Raw genomic sequence first — 23369 nt, 5'->3', positions numbered from 1 at the left:
TTTATGTGACTGAGTTTAACAAACTTTTCACTCATCATACAACAATAAAACACCATTTCACATGTATAAAAATAAAAATGTTCATGCAATAAAAATGTTCCATTATTAACCTATAAAATCAATAAAAACAGCTAATACAATTTCATTTTTTTTTTATTGTAAAACTTCAGTTTAATACAAGATCAAACTTTTGTTACATTACAGTATCCTGAGATTCAACTGTTAGGTTCCCATTAAGAGTGCATGTTTGAGTCACACCTATAATATGGCAATAGAGTTCTTTGAGGTGTTCAAAAAGAAGAGGAAGAACAAAAGATTCCTTACACCTCAGATTAAGTACTTTGGTTACAGACAGATTTTCGATCAGTGGGCAAGATCATGTCTAAGAAGTTGATTAAGCTACATGTGAGCATGGTATTTCTCCCGATCGAGACAGTGTCCCACCAGTCATCGGCATCATAAAAGAACGGTTTATAAGCACCAAGGTGTAGTTCGCGAGCGGTCTTGAGCTGAGTACATTCAGTTATAAGATGTTTTAATGACTCAGTTTCTCCTGTCTTGCAGAACCTGCATTTATCGGAGTTGATTGTAGTATCTCGTCGTCGCCAGAGTGTTTCTCTTGTTGTAAGGGCGTTCAGTCTGAATTTCAGGAATTGAGTCCGATGGTGGCGAGAGGGGGAAGAAAATAAGTATTTGGGAGGGGAGTGTAATTTGATCATGCTCTTGTGACCTGGTAGAGTGGATTTGAGAGATGTGCGATGTTCGTAGGTGAGAATCCAGTCCCATAGCTCAAGTTTTTTTTTCGCATGTTGTGGGCGATCAATTAATTCTTCAATGCTGATATTAGCGGCTTCCATGATATTTGTCAGAGCGGAAAGCCATGATTGAAGTAGGCCCGAGTGTATACCAGCAGTGTCATTGACAAAGATTTCATATGCTGGAATTTGTTGACCAAGCTTCATTTTCCTCAGAGTGGATAAGGATTTCCAGATAATTGTCGTCTGAAGTGAGGTCAGAGCCAATTCGTATCTCAGAGCCACCATTGAGATGTCCTTTGAAAGCCCCAATGCCAGTTTCCAAAATCTTCCTTCGAGTTTTTGCCATAACCGATGATCGAGGTTCCATCCTGACTCTCCACCAAATGATATAGTGGGAATGAACTTCTGCAGATAGAATGTTATTAGTGGTTCAATTGAGAATTTGCCATAGTCTTTATTAATTTTGGCACCTTGAATACAATTTCATTTATATATACGAGTTTAGAAAATTATTTCATAAGAAAATTCATATAATATATCTCTTTAAATATGTAGCTTCAATTTCTTTCCGTAATTTAATTAGAGCAATTATATGAAGGATATTTAATGGCTACTCAAACAACCCAACCAGAATGAATTTGATCTAATGGTAGTCACTGTGGGCACAAAAGATTTGAAGTATCTATAAGTCTGTCAGCACTTTGCAGGAAGATAATGGGCCTCACGAGGTTGGTGGTAACCCACTGGTGCTACCGGCGGGTTGCCGCTGACCTCGCGACCTCGAAACGCCGAATCCGCTGCATGACTTCCCGGTGCCCCCGGGACATTACAAGTCCCGGCGGAGCGGGAAGTCTGGAGGAGGATTCGGGAAGTCCCCATTCCCGTGGAGTCCCATAGGACTCCACGGGAATGGGGTCTCGGAAGCACCAGCACCATTGCTAACGGTGCTGATGCTTCCATGACAACTCTGCCTAACGGGGCAGTTGCACCCGGCAGGCAGACTTGAAGTGTGGTGGTCTGGAAATAAGGGTGCTGATAAGCTTACCGGCAGCCTTGTTTCTGCACCGCCACACTCGTAATGAGGCCCAATGCCTTATAGATTCTATAATGGCCCTGTATTTACAAATTGGACAGGATTGTAATTGTTTAGGAATGGTATGTCTCGGCCCTATTACTGCTATGCCGGGTAGTACATTCATGAGAAGCAGCAAATAGGTCCTCCTAAGGCAAGGAGAAGAAAATATCAATAGGTACTCTTGTGCCTGTTGATATGAAAAGGTGATTGTAATATTCTCTAATATGTTATTTCATTTAACACACTCTTCAAGATTCAAAGAAAAATCCAACCTACTTGCTCTCTCAACCAGATTTTTTTTCAGTTTTTCAAATCAGTGTTGAGTATGCCAGTTTGCCAGGGGGACCTGTCAGTGGCTCTGTCACAGGTAAGGGAATTGTCCCCGGGTTTTTGCATGGTGTGCGGAGGCTGAGGGGTCCTCTCTGCATACTCGCTGAGGCTGCAGGTACATCCGTGGTGCTGGTCTGTTTCACATAGCGTGCTCGCTCCGCTGGTCTGCTGCGCAGGTTCCTCTAAGGCACAGCTCCCTGCTGTCTCCTTCCCCATCAGGTTGCTTGCATGCTCTTCCACTGCTAGGCATGTCCTAGGGGACAATAAAGATGCTGGCCAGCATTGTGCTGTATTGGCATTGGGCAAGAAAATGTGGTACTCATTTCATGCAAACAGGCACAAGTTGAAGGGGCCGGGACAGGGGTCCTCCCAACTCCCACACCCATATCCTGGGGCAAGACTGGCCCTAGGTGAAATTCCTTGTAGGGCTCCCACTCCAGATGAAGAGGTATTCCCATGCCCACTTGACAGGCTCAGATCCCTGACCCTGTCACAGATTGCAAACCATTCTTTCCTCCAACTGAGGATTGTATTGATAATATGAGTAAGAGTAGGACACATGCTGCAGTTATGAAAAAGAAAGGCATCAGACCAATATAACTTGCATGCCAATTGCCACCAAAGTGTTGTTAGAAATGCTTCACAAATGCAAGCCACATCACAGACCAGGGACCACATTGAAGCATGGGTCCATACTCAGTTTGGGAATTAATTTCCCCTGGCCATCACTGACATGTTTAACCAAGTTCTCAGAAAACAGTGAGCACCCTCACAAATAAAACAGCACAAATCACACCTCCTTTGAAATCAAAGTGACAATGCTACTAGCAGGCACACATAACTTCATTCATAAGTGTTTTTATTTAACATTTAGTTATCATTACTGGTCTTTGAAAAAAGGAGGACACATAGAAACTGGTAACTCGACAGTGGAATAAACATGCAGTACACATGCACAGAAACAAACAGAAGCCCAGCTCTTAGTAGGTATGTTTTGTAGCTATACAGTATAGACAAAGAATGCGGCCAATAGTGACACGGTGTACGAGATAGAGAGACACATGCAGGAGTTGTGTGTGTCTTCGACTTGAATGGACAGGTAAATAAGGGCGCTGGGGATGATGGGGGCGGGGGGTGCATAAAAGTCAGTGCTTGAATTACATTAAGCAGGCATAGGAAGAATACACTCATGATGCCTTTGCCCAACTATTGCCAGCATTAGCCCCTTTAAGACATAGCTGTGATGGGTTTGACCAAATGCTTCGAGGTCAGCTGCCACCTTTGATGGTTTTTCCCCAAAATGCCAACTTTTGCCTCTGTAAAGACACACCTATGCTGACTTTGCCCCAAGATGCCAGCATTTGCCCTTATAAACTACTATGACAAGAAATGTCCTAATAATCAGAATTCAAAAAGCATCACTGTCCATGCCATTTCCTTAATCTATCTGTGGTAGTTAATACGCATTCACCTTCAACATCTCTTGTTAACATTCAAAATGCTAAAAAAAATCATTTTGTAAGCGTTTCTCAAAATTGGGCGTTTCTCATTGGCCCGTTGTATTTACTTTTTGTATATTCACGAGAAATGGTACTAGTTCAATTTTCATTCAAAGAAACCATGCTGGTCATGTTTAATGTTACTGTGCCTCTATTGTGTGTGAGAGTTAGACAGTTTAACAAACATACATGGCAAACATTAGATTAAACACTTGTATTTTAATACATAGACACATCTCAAAAATACATCATAAAGACAGGTGCAAGGGTGAAACAAAGTTCCCTGGTTCCTTTATCTACCTAACGCAGTTAGCTATATAGTGTGCTCAGTGTTTATGTATGTATTTTCTTTTCCAGGATTACTGTTTCATCCTTGGAGCTTCTAACTATGGTCTAACACATCCATTTATTGGCCTTTATTTGCTGCAACAGTCCTTTGACCAATACTAGATTGACGTTGACATCACCGGTCATTAACTGTTAGTAGGGGCAAAGACTTGAGGTTAGTTGTCCTTGTCCTTTCCATAGGATGTTTCAGCAGGATGTATAAAGTTCAACTGCCTTCTTCTGGACCGTGGATTGGGGTACACCAGGTACTGGGTTACCAGGGTTACTGTGGTGTTGGTGGTGCGTGATACGCATTAAAACTACAGCAAGATTATGAAGGATAAAAACCAACAGGTCTATTCTTAGACCTAGCACACACTGACCTTGTGAGACCTTCCCTTCCTCAGAGCAAGGTTAGGACGGGGTTGCAGAACACTGCAATTAGGAATAAAGCATGTTTCCAAGTGCCATTCTATCTTTTAAAGCCACAGCTGTGATGGTTTTGCCCCAACATCATAGATGCTGTCCCTGTAAGAACACACATGTGATCGCTTTGTCCCAAGATGCCAGTAGTTGCCCCTGCAACAACATATCGGTGATAGCTTCGCCCCATAATATGCGTTAAAATAAGGCATAGTCATAGTAGAAAACCTCCATGAACTGAACTCTTTTTTTCTATACCTATACTTAATGTAATAGTGTGGGAACAATAACTTAAATACATTTCTGAGTTACAATTTAAAAGAGTGCAGATCAGAAGTTAAGGATCAACAGCTTCACTGTTTGTGCTTCCAAATCTTATTCGTATTAAGGAAACTCAAGTAGCTACAGACCCATAGCCGACCTCCTCACACTCTCCAAACTATAAGCAACTGTAAAAGCATTAGCTGTACCTTCAATTGAGCTGTCACCCAAAGTGCCAGAGGAACTGCTTGCAGTAAAACGAGGTCTAATGTGCTACGACAGGTGGACCAGTGAGTTCAATCTCGCCACGCCTGCCATCTGCTACTGTGGACCAAGAGCCTCTGTCAGTCCTTGAACCATGTGAGTGATTGGACGTAAATGCTTTGGTAAGATTGACTTTTTGAAAGATTGCAAGCAATGGGTGGGTACTGGAGCATGTGTATCTACTCTTTGGGACTCCATTTGTGGGTCTTAACTGTCTCTTTCCCTTTTTAATATCTACCTGACCCCCTGATCGGGGTCATCAAAGGACATGACTTGGGACTACAATATGATACTGAGTCCACCTGACAATATATATCTCTTTATAAGATCTAGATGCAGAAGAAACCTGCTCCTCGACTACCTAGGATATCCAAAACTGGATGCATTCTTAATAGTCATCCTATGCACTACCAAGATTACAATTATGCAATACAGCACTTTCCCCTCGCCAACTATAAATAAAAATCCTCATCTTTAGTGATGAAAATATGCACTGCAACCTCAAATTAAGGCAGTAGTCAAGACCCGCTTCCATCATCTGTGAACATTGAAACAGGTGATCGTGTGCATCCCAAATCCCCTCAGACCTCTTGCATTGGGTACTCTGTTTAACTCCTTCCTACTTATACTACTCCAACGCCCTGAAAAAGGGGAAGACACCACCAAAAATAGTGGGTCAGAGGCTGCAGAAAATTCAGAATTTTGTTATTACAGAAACCTAATCATATATAAACATAGGCAATGACTGCAGCATGCACCATAGACGTACAATATTTATAATCTTGTAATTTTGGATAGTAAATAATGAATGCTACCTTATCAGAGTTTTGAGTAATGTTAAACCTGCAATAACTAACTAACAATTCAAGACTTACAACACTTATGCTAGTACAAACAAAATATATGAAGAACCATGATGCATACAAATCAGAGGCACATACAGGGAAACTGAAGTAAGGAAGAAAGAAACAGCATCATAAGAAAATGTTAATAACCTTAAAGTTCATCTTCATTTATGCAAATAAATTGTTTGTTTGAGGCCTGCTCATTTGCTCATTTATGTGCACCATGAGCTGAGACCAAACCCTAACGAAAGTACTTTAAGAACATATGACAAGGTTAACGTCTAGATATATAGCACCTTTTCAATTTTTATATTCTGACTGTCATTGAACAAAACCACCTCGCCTATATGTATGTCAGTGAACAAAAACAAGTGGCCCAGATATGTGATGTCATCAGTGATGTTATCAATGACATTTGTGATGTCATCTTTAATGTCCTGGGTGGTAGTCTTAGCAGTGCACAGTGGTGGCGCGAGTTATGGTTGCTTAGCTTACCATAAATGGCACATTTATGGGAGTTTTCGGTTTTACTTGGAACCATAACATCCTTTTAACAAAGTTTTTTCATTGAATTTCATAGGTTTTTATTAGTGCAACTTAACCATAATGTCCCTTTAACAAAGTCTTTTCAGTGAAATATATAGGTTTTTATTAGTGCAATTTAACCAAATTGTCACTTTAACAAAGTTTTTTCAGTGAATTTCATGGGTTTTCACCAGTGCATGCTATTTTCCTACAACTTACTAATATCATACTTACCCAATATAGCAATATTTGTATCCAATTTACAAAGTGTTACCTTAAAACTCTGCCATTTCCCACCTTCTAGAATCATTTTTAACATTTCTATACACGTTTTGCAACTATTTCAACTGGTTTCCCATCCGTAGACGTCTACGAACATCTGACTTCATCGCAGACCTTCCAGACTGTGCCACATGACCATACGCTGGCGCGCGGCATTATGACATGTCCTCGAACCCGTCTGCACTTCACGATAAGATCTGTGCTTCGCGGACAGTTCGGAATTGCATTTTCTACTGATCTAGGAAATTTCTGTTTGGGAGAATTCTCAATATTTTGCCAATTCCTCCCACCTTAGAGCCCCCGAGCTCTTTTGCTAAACTTTGGAACTTTGAACTTTTCAATTCAATGTGTTTTCTATGTTTGTTTCTTTTTGGTTATGGAGTCTAACCAACTCAATAGGCATCATCTTTTAAAATTGTGTCACACAGCACCTTCAGTGCAGTGCCACAGGGAAGTCTTCCAGATTTCACAAAGTTTAATACCTTCTCTGGGATCAACTACTGTTTCCCAGGGCAGTGGAGGGAAATTGACTTCACTTAGTCCTGTAAAATTCTAGACCCAGCACACCCTATCTTACAATAGAGTGCTGGAGGGGTTACTTAGTATCCCCTGGGTCTAGTTACTCATGTAACATTTATATGTTACCCTTTCCTCTCAGAATGGCTGGTGGCAGTGGTTTTGCAATGAACTACCATGTTTTACCCCGATCAGGAACTGTTCGCAGCTCCAGTAATGTTAAATCGCGGGAGCCATGTTTTTCAAAATGGCTCTGAACCTCCTTTGTTAAAATGGTCCCTGGTCTTCTTTTTTCACAATTTCGTTGTGGAAAGGCCCTTCACGAGTTTTTCTCTGCGCGCCCAACCAGGTTTGGTCTCTTTTTTCATTCGCCTTTGGTGGGCTTCAGGAGTGAAACCCACCTCTGGCTCCAGAGTGTCTGGGGTAGCCAGCAAGTGAGGGAGGTGCCCGAAACTCCCTGTACTTAGTCTCCTAGGAGACCCAAAATCACTCTGTGGTGATTGGCTGGCTGACTGTCAGGCAAGGACAGCCACCCTGCTGGGCGAGTGACAGCTAGGTTGGAATGAATAGGAGAGAACTGAATAAAAGGCAAGTCTTTTGTCTTGGAAGGCCGAGTCGACCACTGGACGAAGGAACCGAAGAAGAGCTTGAAGAGGACGGCTGCTTCAACTCCTGGACCGTTGGTTTTCCCGGTGAAGCACTGCTGAAGCACTGCTGCAGGTCCAAATCGCCAAGTTTGCATCGACAGAGAAGCCCTGCAAGGATGACTTCTCCCTTTGAGTTAGTAGGACCAATCGACTCCCAAGTAAACCACCTGGATACCCATCTCGGAGCTGGTTGTATTTACTCAGAAACCGTGGAGCCAGGGAGAGGGACACCAGATTGTGTGTGTTGCTTGTAAGCTGGCCTAAAGCTTTTGGAAGATCCTCCGGAGTCCCACGAAGCAGGACTGACCAAGCCTCAGATGTGAAGAAAGTCCACCTTGACAGCCAGGAACCGTATTTATTGTTATTTGCTGTACCACAAGGAGCTGAAACGCGAAACAGCCACTGAAAGTAAAGATTGGCGGTTGCCAGTTTTGACAGTACCAGTGCAGGAGTCCCCCGACGTCCTCCCTCTTGTCACCAGGACTGAGGCCCAGGAACAGTGAGATCTGCAGAGCTGCACAGGAACCGAAGTCTTCAGCTGCATCTTTTCTTCTTTACCAAGATATTGTAAAACAAGTCGAAGAGAACTTACATCTTACTGTGGAAGTGCTTGTAACTTCTGCAACTCACAAGTCTAATCAGCTTGTGGCCCTACATTTGATTCTTCTTTTTATCAAAGACTCCTAGGAACTTGTGCAAAGACTTTTCCATTTACCTACCTGAAGTGCTGCATCCTATACAAATACTTTTGCCTATTGACTTTGGCTTAGCCTATGGAATTGAATGACTCTTCTCTTGCTATCTGAAAGTATTTGCCCTGCTTAACAATATTTGTTATTTCTTGTGTTCTAATAACCTTTGCATTTTGCAAACTATTGAGAGTATTCTGTATGCTAACAGTAAGGTATTAACGTCCCCAGCACCCTTGTTACTGAAGTCACCTGTGGGTAGGTTGTGTCTGTGGGCCATCCCAAAAGGGCTTTGTCTGATCCAGAAACTCAGAGTGTACAGTATTGAAGTATATTTGTGTGTTACTAGTGTATTGCTCCCTTCTAAAGAAGGCTTTATAACTGACTGATAAATAAATTAATAATTGTTTATGCAAGAAACCTTGAGTGTAAGAGTTTATTTGAATACCTATAACTGTGAATCTTTGTGTAACTCCACTACTGCTCACATTTCCCCTCTTGAGATAAGCCTGGCTGCTCAACACTACCTAAACTGTGTAGTACAAGCTTATACCAAAGGTTGGGTTGCCTATACCTGTAGTCATAGTTGCTTGTAGTGTTCCCAGAGGGTACTGCATTCAAACATTGCCTAACACTGGTGGCTGCCGGTGAGGATATATTGTAGAGTTGTTACCTTGAGAGTTTGCTTTACTTTTGTTCAAATAGTAACCTTCACAAGGCTAAGCTCCACTAGAAAAGCAATTGTAGCATGCCAGATATGGATAACTTCAGACAGGAAGCCCTGATCAGTTTAACAGTAGATCAACTGAAAGAAACGTGTACGGTCAAGTCCCTTCCTGTTAACGGAAAGAAAAATGAACTGATTGCAAGATTGTTAGAAAATCAAAGCCTGGGTAGTAGGTCTGTCACACCTACTATACCAGAGAATGTGGAAAATGATGTGGATGAAAAAAACACCCAATGTATGGCTTTTAATGGCCACGTCCCATCCTCATCACACCTCACCTCCCCAGAGGTCGTTTCATTAGTTTGACAAGTGTAAACTGAGTGTCTTCTTGATCCAGAAGGAGGCTTCTCTCATTCTGGACACAGATTCAAATGTTCAGTTCTTGATGAGAAAACACAATGAATAGTTGTTTAACATAAAATTTCTTGATTTTGGATGCTCCTTGTGAGGAACCTGAGAGCGCCCTCACTTCTTTTCCTCCTCTCAGGTGGCCAGGGAAAGGCCATCAAATGTGGATCCTGACCCTGGGGGTGGATATGCGAGGGAGGATCACCTGGGAGGAGGGAACTTGGGGAGTGGGGCGAGGACATCCTTAGGTGACACATGGTATTCCTCATTCCCTTTCCAGAATGAACCTACTGCCAAGCCCTTTCCCTTTTCTTCTCACCAAAACGTCTCCCAAAAATAATATCTCTGTGCACACCTCCTCACAACCTGGCACCTGGTGGTTCTCCTCCAAGAGCTTGGGCGATGGTGAACTTGATGTATTTCAGCTTCACCCGCTGCTTCTTACCCAACCACTTCTTCTTCAGTTTATCCCGGGTGTATTGCTTGATGCCCAGGCCATTGATCTCCTCTCTGTGAGTGGGCCAAGTGTGGCTTTGCTGGCTTTGCATGGTGCAGTGTCCAGGGGTCTGTGACATGGTTATCCAGTTGTGGTGGGTGAACTCCACATCAGTTCCACCTCTCCTTCAGCGAAGTTTATCTTGTGCCAGACCTCCTTTGCAGCTACCATCTTGCTGGACACCTCTTCAGGGATTGTGGCCACTGGTGTGATGGTTTAGATTGATTTCCAGAGGTGGAGGCGTTTGATGCTAATTGCGATGGGTGCATCATTCGGTTTTGTAGTAGAAACTGTGTGTACTGCGTGTTTTCAGTGAGTGTATAAGTTTTAGGACCACCCTGTGGTCAGACAATCACTTTTTCTTCCTAGTATGCACCTGGTTTGTTGATTAGGGTATTGATGGGTATGCGAGTGTGCTGTGGTCGTTGGTTTGAATTTGTGTATTTATGTCTTGGTACGTGTTGGAATATGTCTGTGTCACTGTGTGATGTGTGTGCATGGCTTGTCAGTGTTGTGTCTGTCTTGGCTTGTGTTGGCCATGTTGACATAGTCGGAGGAGTCCTGACATTTGGCAATTTTCCGCAACTACATGGCGTAATCTCAGAGTTGAAATTCTGACGTGTAAAATGCATGTGTCAGTGATGTGTTTCTGCAGCGTTTCAGCATCTCCGCTTCACGTTGTATGGGCATTTCTATGGGTGTGTCTTGTAATTTCTGGGTATGTGGGTGGTTGTGTGACTATTTTTGATGGGTGTGTCAGTGGGGGGTGTCCATTGGTTTTGGGGTGTGTATGTGGGTGTGTTCCGGTTTGGATGGGCGTGTCAGGGTGTTGTCTCTCTTTGCGAGTGTGATGCACCCAAAGTTTAAGGTTGAGGGTATTTAATAAACGGATGCAGATCTTGGGAGATGTGTGTCGAGTGTCTAAACTTAAACCATGAAGTTGATGGTGTCAATTTTGTGCATGATGCATGTATGTTTGTGGATTAGCGTGGTGATGGTAGGGATGTATGGCAAAAGTACGTGGGTGTATGTCTATTTAAGGGTGCAGAAGTATGGGTCTAACATAGTGGTGGCATGCTTGTTTGCAAAGACTTTTATTTATAAAGAAAAGAAAAGGAAAATCGATTTTGCCCTATTTCTATGAGGGGTTGCAACAAAAAGACTAAGGACTCTGTCAGGATGTCCAGTAAAGAAAAATATCCACAGTCCTGTGTCCAAACCTATTTCCTTCCATTGTACTCTAGATTTACTATTGATTTTGTATAGGTTTTTAACGCGACGTTCACGGACTACGAGCACAGTCCGTAAATCCAACATGGTGTCCGTTTCAAAGGTTTTGACGCATCTCACGTTTTTAATTGACCAATCAGTGTGCACATTTGAGGTCAGCAAACACCACGCCATCCTCTAATTGGTCCAGAGGTGTCCGCAGACACCGAACCAGGAAATGTGTCCGCGGACTGGACGCAGATATAATACTTTTTTTCAGATCTACTTATTGGTCTTTTCAAAAAATAAAATACTGGACGGGTTTACACCAAATTTGCAAATGCACGCTTTCAGGACCAAGCTGCCGCTCCTCGCAGAAGTTTGCTGCAAATCCGTCCAGCGGTTTGGGCTGTAGGCATGAGCAAAAATATTTCTCCATTATCTCTATGAGGATTTCAAAGGTTTTGGGAACCCCTTATAACTTTGCCCCCCCCACACCCGGATAAAACCGCAAAATCATTTTGAGCTGGCCATATACTTGTTTTGCAAAGTTTGGTGAGGATTCGTCAAACAGTGCCAAAGTAATAAGCCACCCAAAAACTGCTCTTTCTATGAGTTGAGCAACTTAACCATAACTACACGGCTGCTACCTCAGCAGGCAGTGTTTTATATATATATATATATATATATATATATATATATATATATATATATATATATATATATATATATTCAATGAAACAACTTTGTTAAAGGGACGTGTTATGGTTACAAGTAAAACCGAAAAACTCCAGAAATTCATCAGTTATGGTAAGCTAAGCAACCATAACTCGTGCCACCACTGTGCACTGCTAAGACTAACACCCAGGACATCAAAGATGACATCACAAATTATTGTTTTACAGCCTGGCGCATACCTCGTGGTATTTTTTGCTCTTCATTTGAATTGTAGCTCGGCCTGTGTTTAAACAGGCAGAGTGGTACTTCAAGGGAAAATAGGAGACCCCATTTCATGGTCTGGGGTACTGTCTATTATTGGGAAGACCGACCTTCCACTCTTCTATACTGTTTGTGAGTATCCCTAACAAGTAGGTTATGGCGAGCTGTGTTGGGTCTTCCCAGGTCGGTATCTATGGCTGTAATTCGGTTTGAATTAAGTTTACCCTCTTGGTGTTATACATACAAATACAATAAATTATGGTTATGCTTTAAGATCAAGGAGGATAAAGGGGCCACACTTTTGTTTTCAAAATTAAACTTTATTGGCATTTCACTTATTACATTACAAATCATCCTAAACCCTCTCCTCTAAAACCAACTCCCCCACTTACCCTCCCGCCACCTGTTCCCTCCCACTCCCACACCCCCTTACTCCGATGCAGCGAGCACTAGTAGATTTGCATAGTTGTCAACCAGGGGTGTCACCCCTTCTCTGGACGCACAGTTCGAGGGTCCTAGAGCCTACATTGCAACCATTTCTCAGTGGTTCCCATTTCCCCTGTCAACTCCCAAAAAGTCAAGTAGGATATGGCTTTGTTATAACCGGTAAGACCATCACAAACCCTTCTCCTCAGGGTCTCTTCCCCATTTCACCCTTATCTTCCATACTTCTTGAAAAAGGGAAGCCACAGGCCCTCAATATTGGACCGGGATTTGTCCAGAAGGTGCATGAGGTATTCCATGTCATATGTTGCTCTGATCTTGGCCACCCATTCCCTTTCCACTGGAATGTGTGGATTTTTCCACTTTTGGACTAGGCAACATCTCGCTACCACCAGAATGTTCTGCAGCATATGTCCCTCTTCCTGTTCAGTTTCTTCCTCTAACCACACCCCAAAGAGGAGGAGCCATGGCGAGGGCTCTCTCGGAATCCCATCCACCCCTTTTATGCACGATAACACTTGTCCCACCTTTTGTTTTTTGAGCATTTTTCGGAAGCCTGTTTACCAGAGCTGCGCCATTATGTTGCTGACAAGAACATTTTGTACCCCTTTAAGCTGGCTAGGTTGGCTGACAAGTGGGTCTCCCACCGGGTGTCCCCTAAGGACTCCAGTGGGAAGGACAAGGACAAAGAAAAGGGGACCTCTCAGAAAGCTGAGGAGTCCCAGAAGCAATCACAGTCGGGTAAACCAAAACCTTCCTCTCCTAAGACCCAAAAACCTAGTGGGGATAGGTCTGTTGTGGGTGGGAGTAAGAGTAGTGGTCCACGTGCTGTGAAGCAGGGTCCAAGTGGTTCCAGTACCGAACCCTGCACTCCTGGCACTTTTTGGGATTTTGGGGCTCTGGATCACCGAAGGGGTGACCCCAAGTGTAAGGGTAAGGCATTTGGAGTCCAGGCTGTCAGCCTGACCTACCCCTACTCCATACCTGAGGTGGAGGCCACTGTCCTCCCCTCCTCTATTGGGTTCACCTTCAGTGCTCCCGTACAGATTTCCTTAGTGTCCCTTGGGGCCTGGGACCAGTACGCAGAAGTACTGGCAACTATCCCACTGAAAACTCATAGGTTTTTGAGGAGTGTCCTCTTGAATGGCCAGCCTTCTACTGGTTTGAGAGACACTGGGGCAAGCATGACAGTGGTGGACAGGACCCTGCTCAAGCCAGAGGACTATGTAGGTGCTCCTCTGAGAACCACCAGGTTAGCTGGTGGGCCTCCCAAATTATCGCCTGTAGCCTTAATCAACATTACGATTGGAGACAAGACAATGAAGCTTCCGGTCCTGGTTCAGGACAACATGCCTGCGAACATCTAGTTAGGTAACGATTTGGTCGCGTTGGGGATGATCACGGATGGTCTACCCATGGCTGCTGTGGCGGTCACCCGATTGCAGGTCACACAGGGTCTGGCTGCGAGCCTGGTACCCCCACCGACGGGGAAACCCAAGGCGCGAAGGAAACGGAAGAGTAAGAAGGCCACCTCTGTGGAGGGAGCCCCTGCTCTTCCTGCTGCTCCGACAGCACCCATTGTGATCCATGCTCCGGACGGGCTGGGTCCAGTGGTGAACCCCGTCTCAACTCCTGTGGGAGAAGAGCCAGAAGACTTTCCTGTGGGAGAGGTACTCAACCCGGAGGACCACCCCGACCTTCAATGCTTGTTAGCTGAAGGGGGACCCTCCCGGGCAGACTTCTGTAAGGGACAGAGATAGTGCCACTCTCTCGAGGGTCTGAGGAAACAGGTCCTGTCCCAGGCACAAGGAGAAGTGCCTAGGACATTCCGGATTTATTGGGAGGGTGGGCTCCTTGTTAGTGAGCCCACTAAGCCTGAACCTGGTGCCCTCAAGAGGTTGGTGGTACCCCATGTTTACAGGCTCTTCTGCTGCAGTTGGCGCATGAGGTGCCCTTAGCTGGTCATCTTGGTACCAAGAAGACGAAGCAGAGGCTCTCTGCCCATTTCTACTGGCCTCGGATGGGAGTAGAAGTGGAGTCCCACTGCAGGACCTGCCCAACTTGTCAGTTGTCTGGCAAGGCTGAAGGCAGTGTCATTGCCCCACTGCAGCCGTTGCCAGTGGTTGGCACACCGTTTGAGAGGCTGGGCATCGACATTGTCTGTCCCCTTGACCCTCCCACTTCAGGTGGAGATCGGTTCATCCTGGTCTTGGTTGTTCATGACACCAGGTACCCTGAGGCTATACCCCTTCGGACTGTTACTGCCAAGGTGGTTGCCAGTGCTCTCCTGGGCATTTTCACCCGTGTTAGATTCCCTAAGGAGGTTGTCTCTGACAGAGGATCCAACTTCATGTCTATTTACATGAAAACCATGTGGAAAGAGTGCAGGGTAACCTATAAGTTCTCCACCTCTTACCATCCCCAGACCAATGGTCTCGTTGAGAGATTTTATAAAACTCTCGAGGGCATGCTAGGTGATTTGGAAGAGCCCCTAAGGAGGAAATAGGATCTCCTCCTGCCAGGCCTGCAGTTTGCTTACAGAGAGGTACCTCAAGAGGGTTTCAGCTCCTTTGAGTTACTCTTTGGACATCCCGTGAGGGGGGCCCCTTGCCTTGATCAGAGGAGGTTTGGAAGACACCCCTCCAGGTCCCGCCAGGCAAGTGTGGGACTATGTGTTAGGCCTCGGATGGGGGATGACACAGATGATGGGTCAGGCAACAGCAAACCTCAAGGCCAGCCAGGAATTGAATAAGTACTGGCATGACCTTAAAGCATCGCAAGTGAATTGAACTCCGGGACAGGAGGTCCTCGTGATGGAGCCTACCAAGCCTCGAGCTTTGGCAGATAAATGGACTGGACCCTTCAGGATAATCTCCAAGATGGGCGAGGTCAATTATCTGGTTAGGATGGGAGTCTCTGGGGTAGCCCCTCAAGTACTCCATGTTAACAGGCTCAAGCCTTTCCACCGGCGAGCAGAAGTCTCATGTCTCTTGCTAGCTTCAGAGCAAGAAGAGGATGAGAGTGAGATCCTTCCTGATTTGCTGCATAGCAACCCTCAGGATGGCTCAGTGGAGGGAGTACATCTCTCTCCCGATCTGACGACAGAGCAGCAGAAGGCCTGATCTGACGACAGAGCAGCAGAGGGCCTGCAAGGCTTTGTTCCGGCAGTATGCCTCTCTGTTTTCACTGACACCAGGCCCTACACCTTGGTGTATGCACGAAATTGACACTGGTGACAGTGTGCATGGCAAAAGCAGGTGCTACCGTATGTCAGATACCGTTAAGAACCACATCCAGGCTGAGGTCGCCAAGATGTTGGATCTGGGTGTTATTGAACCCTCCACCAGTCCCTGGTCCAGTCCAGTGGTCTTTCTCCCCAAGGCAAATTCCCAGGCAGGTACCAAGGATTGGAGGTTCTGTGTGGACTACCGAGGAGTCAATGCCGTCACCAAAAATGACGCGCACCCATTGCCCAGGGCTGATGAGCCCGTGGATACCATAGGCGCTGCCAAATTTGTGAGCACCTTTGACCTTACCTCAGGCAATTGGCAAATAGCTCTGACGGACCAGGCCAAGGAAAAGACGGCGTTCTCAACACCAGAGGGACGCTAGCAGTTTAGGGTCATGCCTTTTGGGTTGAAGAATGCCCCTGCCACCTTCCAGAGATTGGTCAATCATGCACTCAGTGGGCTGGAGGCCTTCTTTGTGGCCTACTTAGATGTCATTGCCATCTACAGTTCCACCTGGGAAGAGCATTTGACACATCTGGATAAGGTGTTGCAGGCCTTGAAAAGGACTAACCTCACTATCAAGGCCACCAAGTGCCAGATAGCTCAGGGTAAAGTCACATATCTTGGTCATGAGGTAGGATCCAACCTCTCCCCAGTAAAGTACAGGATGTTCATGACTGGGAGACTCCCACTACTCAAACCCAGGTGAGAGCATTTTTGGACCTCACTGGGTATTATCGCAATTTCATGGCAGACTATGGAACCATAGCTGCACCTCTGACAGCTCTGACTTCACCCAAACAACCTAGGAAAGTTAATTGGACTGAAGACTGTCAGAGGGCCTTTGATGGCTTGAAAGAAAGTCTGTGTAGGGCACCTGTGTTGTGTGCGCCTGACTACAGCCGACCCTTTATCGTCCAGACGGATGCCTGCGACACCAAAATTGGAGCGGTCTTGTCCAGTTAGATGACAAAGGGAGGGAACATCCTATCATATTCATCAGTAGACAACTCAAGGGTAGAGAACTTAGGTGGGCTACTGTTGAAAAGGAATGTTTTAGCATAGTTTGGAGCCTTAGGCGTTTTAGGCCCTACCTGACAGGGTCTACCTTCAAGGTCCAAAGAGATCATAAGCCCCTGAAGTGGCTTATGCAGATGAAGGGTGAAAACCCGAAACTGCTCAGGTGGTCCATTAGCCTGCAAGGGCTAGACTTCACCATAGAGCATAGACCATGGAAGAGTCACGATAATTCAGATGGCTTTCCAGAAGGAGGTATGCTGACCGTCTGAATGAGGGTGTCTATCTCGTGAGAGATTAGGCACCCTAACCTCAGTCTGGGTGGGGGGGGGTGACTGTGATGATGGAAAAGCATCGGAGGGACAGGGCCTCCGTATCCTACTGCCTTTTATCGTGTGTTCTGTTGCGATTTCCACGCACAAGTTCATGTGGGACTCCTGGCGGTACAGCTCTCTCTTTTGGTTTTGGTGAACAGACCCATGGGATACCCTTATGGCACCCATGGGTGGGGGTTACAACCCTGTGCACCTAGTATATGTTTTTGGGCACCTGTGTGTGGCCCACAGAGCAGGGTACGGGCTGGTTGTAGCCCCGTGCTGAATTGGCTGGTGGCCTGAGCGTCCTCCATTTTGGGATGCCCAGGCCCGGTCATTGGAATTGGTAGATTCCTGATGGGGACAAGATGGCCCCCGTGGCCTCTTGCCTTCCATCGCCTGTTACCTTGATCTTCCCGAAGTCCTGGGAAACCCTGACTCTGTCCCTTCCCCCTGACTGGCTGTTGGGTGGAAGCTCCATATATGGTAGTGTGGAGAAGTGCTGACCAGACTGGCTGGAGCCTTCCCAATGACCGTATGTTGTGGGTACGCCTGTGGGTGGGACCTGGGTGAATAGAGTGTGTGACGAATATGCACTTCCGGTTGTGGATGTCTGGTTTCTGGTGTTTGACACAATGACTGAGACAGCCCTGCCCGAAACTGGTATGAATGCAGTGTGTAGTGTGGAATGGCGTGGTACTTGTCCCAATACACATAACTTGTTGTGAGTGTCTGGAGAGAAGTGGATGGCCTGAATGCACTGTGCGCCCGATTTGCTGACAGACTGCTGAATGCCCTTCGTAGTGATTGGATGCTCGAGTGTGACCCAGCGGAATGAATGGGAGATCAACAGTATATCTGGGGACCTCTCACTGCTAGGAATCGTGTTCAGAAGTGTTCAGAGCTGAAGTCCAAACTACAAAGAGTAACTGGAGTGAAACTGATGCTTGACCTTGAAGCCCTGCTGGAAGAGAAGAATTGCTGTTGCTCTAGTTCATCATTCTGAAAGCTGCTGTGTCTCCAAGGACTAACCCAGAGATGACCTGGTAAGGCGCCCTTTTCCCGAGCTACGAGGGACCATCGTGCACCAGCTGATCTTTGCCAAAGCTCCCTGGTAGACAAACCTACGACAGGCTGCCGACCGGAGACGGGGACTGCCGCGGAATCCCAAAGAGAAGCGCCTGGACTGTTGTCCGCCACTGTGGACGACCGCCGTCGCCAACCGGAGCCGCAGTGCTCCCGTTGCCTAATAACTCTTGATCCAAGGACACTCTTGTTCGCATCGTCTCCCGCTTTATCCCGCTGGAGAAGGCCAGACCATCGACACGCCGAGGAGTATCCGCCGGTGGGTTTCCCGCCACCCTAAGTCCACAGAGACGCCGATGACTCGACTCCCTTGCTGGGCCACAGATCTTCAAACTCTTTGCGGTCCAGAACTATCGACATCGAGGTGCCCCGCATGCCTCTTCCTTGCAGGACGTTTACGCTTCCCCATCGACGAGCACCACTAGGAAAGAAGCTGCCACTTCACTGCCGTAGTTCACCCTGTTCTCCATTGGACGTTCGACGACCCGTGACTCCTGCCTTAAAGGGAGGGCACTCAAGAAGGGCCGTCGATTCCCAGACGAGGAACGCTACAACGCCAGGTACTTTGGGATTGCAGAACTATTGGAAAGTCCCTTGGGAACAATATATGGACTGAGCTTGTGATATATCTTTATTCTACAGGTTGCCCAGGTGGGGGGCTCTCTACAAAGAACTGTGTCCAGTGTTAGGAGCCAGTATTCTGCCAATTGTTCTAACCAACTGCTTTCCTCTTATATCTATTGTTGGTTTCTGTTACGAACTGATTTGTGTGACATTTAACGGTGCAGTTGATGCACTTTAAAGAGATCTAATAGTAATTGTGGTACCACGTAAAACTGTATATTTGCCATTATAGATAACCGAGTACCAAGTGAGTTATCGTGATATCGTACATAACCTCGAATATTAATTATATAAAGACTGTGTTTTAACTAATACAGTGTGCGGACATTCCTTTGTGGGTGCTTGGGGACTACACTGTACTTAAGAACCAGCCGGCATGACCTCCTGAGAAGCTAGGCCTTGATTGCTCGTCCATTACTACCGTAATAGAGAATCTTGGCTGGGGTCCTCTGTGCCTCTCCTCTACCATATAGAGAGCGGAAGTACAGACCCCCCCCCTCCGGTCCTTTACACCATGGTACAAGAATGACATAGGGCATAACTATGGTGCAATGTGGGTGGCATGTGGGCAGGTCAGGCAGCAATGGAGCAGTTTGGGGAGCAATGAAAATGACATGGAGCAAACCTGGAGGCAACGGGAGTGACATACACAAATGTCAGTGGGCATTGCAGCAATTCTGGTGCAACAGACTGACACGGGGAACATGTGGGGGCAATAGGTGTTGCTGGGCAAACCTGGGGCAATTGGATAATTCTGGCTTTAATGACAGTGATATGAGGTAAATTATGGTGGCAATGGGAGAGCCATGGGCCAAACACAGGGGCAAAGAGAGTGGCATGGGGACAAGTAGTGTGATAATGCAGCAGCTTGGGGTCAATAAGAATGACATTGGTCAACTCTGTAGGCAATGCATGCAATATGTGCAGGTTAAGATACAATGTGTCACTACAGGAGCACTGAGATTGACAGGGCAAATCTGGGGCAATGGATATGGCATGTTGGCAACTCATTGGGCAATGTGATACCCCTGGTCCAACAAAAGTGACATGTAGCAAAGCTGGAAATAAAGTGGGCGGGGAACAATGAGAGTGATATGAGACAATATTGGAGGCAATGTGGAACAGGTTTGTGACAGTAATAGTCACATGGGACAGACCTCTGGCTATGGAGTAATTATGGTACCGCTGAAAGGACATGGGGCAAAACATGGAGCAATAAGAGGGGCATGTGGGAAATTCAGGAGGAAATGGGGCAGTTCTGTGAATAATGAGAACAAACCAGCTGTGGGACTTTCACCAAGACTAGGTGGGCAATGGGGCATTTTTGAGGACATGAGTGCTACAGGTGGCAAAACTGGGGTCAATGAGAGCGAGGGTAGGTCAAATGTGATTGGCAGTTCAGAGGACAAAGAGTGACATGGGAAAATCTGGAGGCAATGGTCATAGACTGACATGGGTCAAAAGATCAATACGAGCGGCATGTGGGTATGTCAGAGTGTGATTGGAAGTTATGAGGGCAATGAGTGACATGAGGCAAAGCACAGGTCAATAAGAATAAAGAGTAACAGGAGGCAAATCTGTTGGGCAGTGAGTGCTTTTCTGGAAAATCAATGCGTAATGGGTCCTGGCATCTGAAGTATTGGAAGAACATATGTGGTTTCCTCAGAACTGCTTGCAAATCCTATGGCTTTTAACATTTCATATCAAGCAAAATTTGAGCTGTTAAGTGCACCTCGGAACAGAAAGACAAGGAGAGGTCCCGATATGGGAGATCATGGTGTTTTGACGGATTAGGGACAGTTGCTACCCATGTGCCACTAATTGGGAGAACACGGGCTTCTTCTAGTCATCAGAATGAAGGTACTGGTACCATCAGGCCATAGCTTTGGTAAAGTGCTGTGAGCTGCCATGCATGTGTGTGTATTACAGAGGCTACGTTTGGTATGATTGGTGGCTGGGGGGGTGCGGGGGAGGAGGGGAAGCAAGGCCGTTAATGAGTAGTAACCAGCAGAGTTCAGAGGTCTGGGTCAGTATGGAGTGCAAATAGTGAATCTCCTTTCATTAAAGTGAAACCAGAAGACCTGTGTCATCAAGGACCGCAAAATAGGACACCCATGGATAGCTTAAAATAGCCTTTTATGTTGCTGTCATGGGGGCCCCACATATCATCTTTCTTCTCTGCCGTTTCAGAATGGGCCTCTCCTGGAGCGTGTCTTGAACACCTACACGTTGATGCACACATACCAGACGGTGGACTTCGTCAGACAGAAGGTACACCCACGCTACTCCAACCTGACTTCATATGGATATTATTGTTTATGTTGTGCACACTGTAATGTGAAGTGTGATCATTTGGAACAATGTTGTCCAACATCAAAGGATTCATCAAAAAAGGAAAAAACGTGGCTTACTGCCCCACCTCCCCCCCCGACACACCCAATGGTATCCTGGCCCCAATTATATAAACGAGAAGAGGGTAACATGTCTCATGGTCCCACCACTTCCATACAGAGGAACTCCATGGTGCTAGGTCCATAGCAGTGGCAGACTAGCCTATGGGAATTCAGGGTCCTGATAGGCTGATGCCATTAAAAGACTGATAGGGGTGAGGCACTAAGCCACATGTCAGATTTGCCATAGAGGTGACTCTCTGTGCCTCAATTATTAGACCGGTTGGTTGGCAACTCTCCCAATATCCTAACAGAGTAATACTCCTCTCGTCACGAGGCGACGTCATGGCCATCTCTACTATTTTAACTACCCCATAACATGTGCACCCAAATAATTGAGTGCAGAATTTAGGAGAAGCGAGGACCAGGGCTGGGCTGGCATGGAGGTGGTATAAGCAAGCGTGCTGTTGGCTTCTTACCCCAATAGTTCCTCCACTGCATCCGCTTCTAAAAGGGTGTTGTGTCCTCATGCAGACTGGGGCTAGAGTGATCATGTTTTCATGGAGGATCCATTTCACTGTACCTCAGTCCACTCTTGAAATGAAGGAGTCTACTATGCTAGCCACTGCAGCCTGATTCTTCTCCATTGTTCATGGGCAGGATGCTGAAAATCACTTGGCTGTGCTGCAGTTCCCCCATCACATCCTGAGGTCGCCCAAAAGCCTTAATTTGTAAACAGAAAAAAAGCAGGAGTCAGCATCCTAAGAGGGCTTGGGAAAGGAGGGCAACTGGTGGATAAATCTTCTTTTAGGAGCAATGTCTTAAGATGTTTAAGACAGCTTGCAGATATGTTCTCCTCGGCAGGCATCTATCCGCTCACAATAACAGCTCTTACTGACTCTACTGTCACACATTCAGGGAAAATGGGGTTGTGGGTTATCAGTCTCCCTCCTTCTGATACAGGCCACCTATAGTGATCAATCAAGCAGAGGTAGCTCCTGGAAGACAGACATCCATGTCAAAATTCATCCTAAACATGCAGCATGGACAAGAACCCATGCATTGCTTCCCCAATATCTGGGACCTGTACCCCAATCCTTATAAACGATTTCCCCAGTGGTTCTTCCCCTGGAAAGGGGTGTCCTGTCTCGCCTACTTGAGCTGCTGGTGATGATGACCTTGACACAGTGTGTGTGCTTTCTCCACCAGAATGCAAAGTGGGGCACCTTCACCCACAGACACATCTCTATCATGGAGGCATTGGATCTGCTGGACAATTTAGTGGACGAGTCTGACCCAGATGTGGATTTCCCAAACTCTTATCATGCATACCAGACAGCAGAAGGCATAAGGAGGATGCACCCGGACAAAGGTAGGGCTCATTTATCATGCATACCAAATAGCAGTGTACAGCACGAAGAGGCAGCTGAACAAAATTAGGACTCAACTGTCATGCGTACCAGAGATCAGGAGGCATAAGGAGGATGCACCTCATTTGTTATATTTACCAGATAGACGGGCTGCATTAGGAAGAGGTACCCAAACAAATGTACGACATTATGATGTATCTCAGATAGCAGAGGGCATAGGAAGGGTACACCCAGACAAAGGTAGGGCTCAATGATCATGCATACTGAATAACAGAGGGCAGGAGGAAGAGGCACCCGAACGAAAGTAGGGCTGAGGTATCACGTGTACAAAATATCAGGTGGCATAGGAAGGACACACCCGGACAAAGGTAGGGCTACATTATCATGTATACTGAATAGCCGAGGACAGAAGAAAGAAGCACCTGAACATAGGTAGGACTCACTTATCATGTGTACAATTATCATGTGAACAAGATATCAAAGGGCATAAGGAGGACACACCCGGACAAAGGTAGGGCTCAATGATCATATATACCAGATAACTCGGGTCAGAATAAAAAGGCCCCCGGACAAAGGTAGGGCACCGTTATCATATATGCAAGATAGGAGAGGTCATACGAGAGAGGCACCTAAGGAAAAAGACTTGATTATCATGCACCCCAGCTAGCAGAGGGCATAAGGAGGAGACACACATACAAGAGAAGGGCTCAGTCATCATGTGTACCAGACATCAT

At 46.0% G+C, this 23369-nt stretch overlaps 1 protein-coding gene across 1 annotated transcript in view; it reads left to right on the top strand.

Moving 5' to 3' along the window:
• Nucleotides 1–23369, top strand: part of MIOX (myo-inositol oxygenase) — a 108665-nt gene that overhangs the window by 42766 nt on the left and 42530 nt on the right. The window contains exons 3-4 of the mRNA XM_069629498.1: nucleotides 21066–21146; nucleotides 22475–22637. Coding sequence (XP_069485599.1) covers nucleotides 21066–21146; nucleotides 22475–22637 — 244 coding nt within the window. The remainder of the gene's footprint in view (nucleotides 1–21065; nucleotides 21147–22474; nucleotides 22638–23369) is intronic.

The sequence above is a fragment of the Ambystoma mexicanum genome, chromosome 12, assembly GCF_040938575.1.
Source record: "Ambystoma mexicanum isolate Mex_15411 chromosome 12, UKY_AmexF1_1, whole genome shotgun sequence".
Taxonomy (NCBI): Eukaryota; Metazoa; Chordata; class Amphibia; order Caudata; family Ambystomatidae; genus Ambystoma; species Ambystoma mexicanum.
This window is presented reverse-complemented; position numbering and strand designations above follow the sequence as displayed.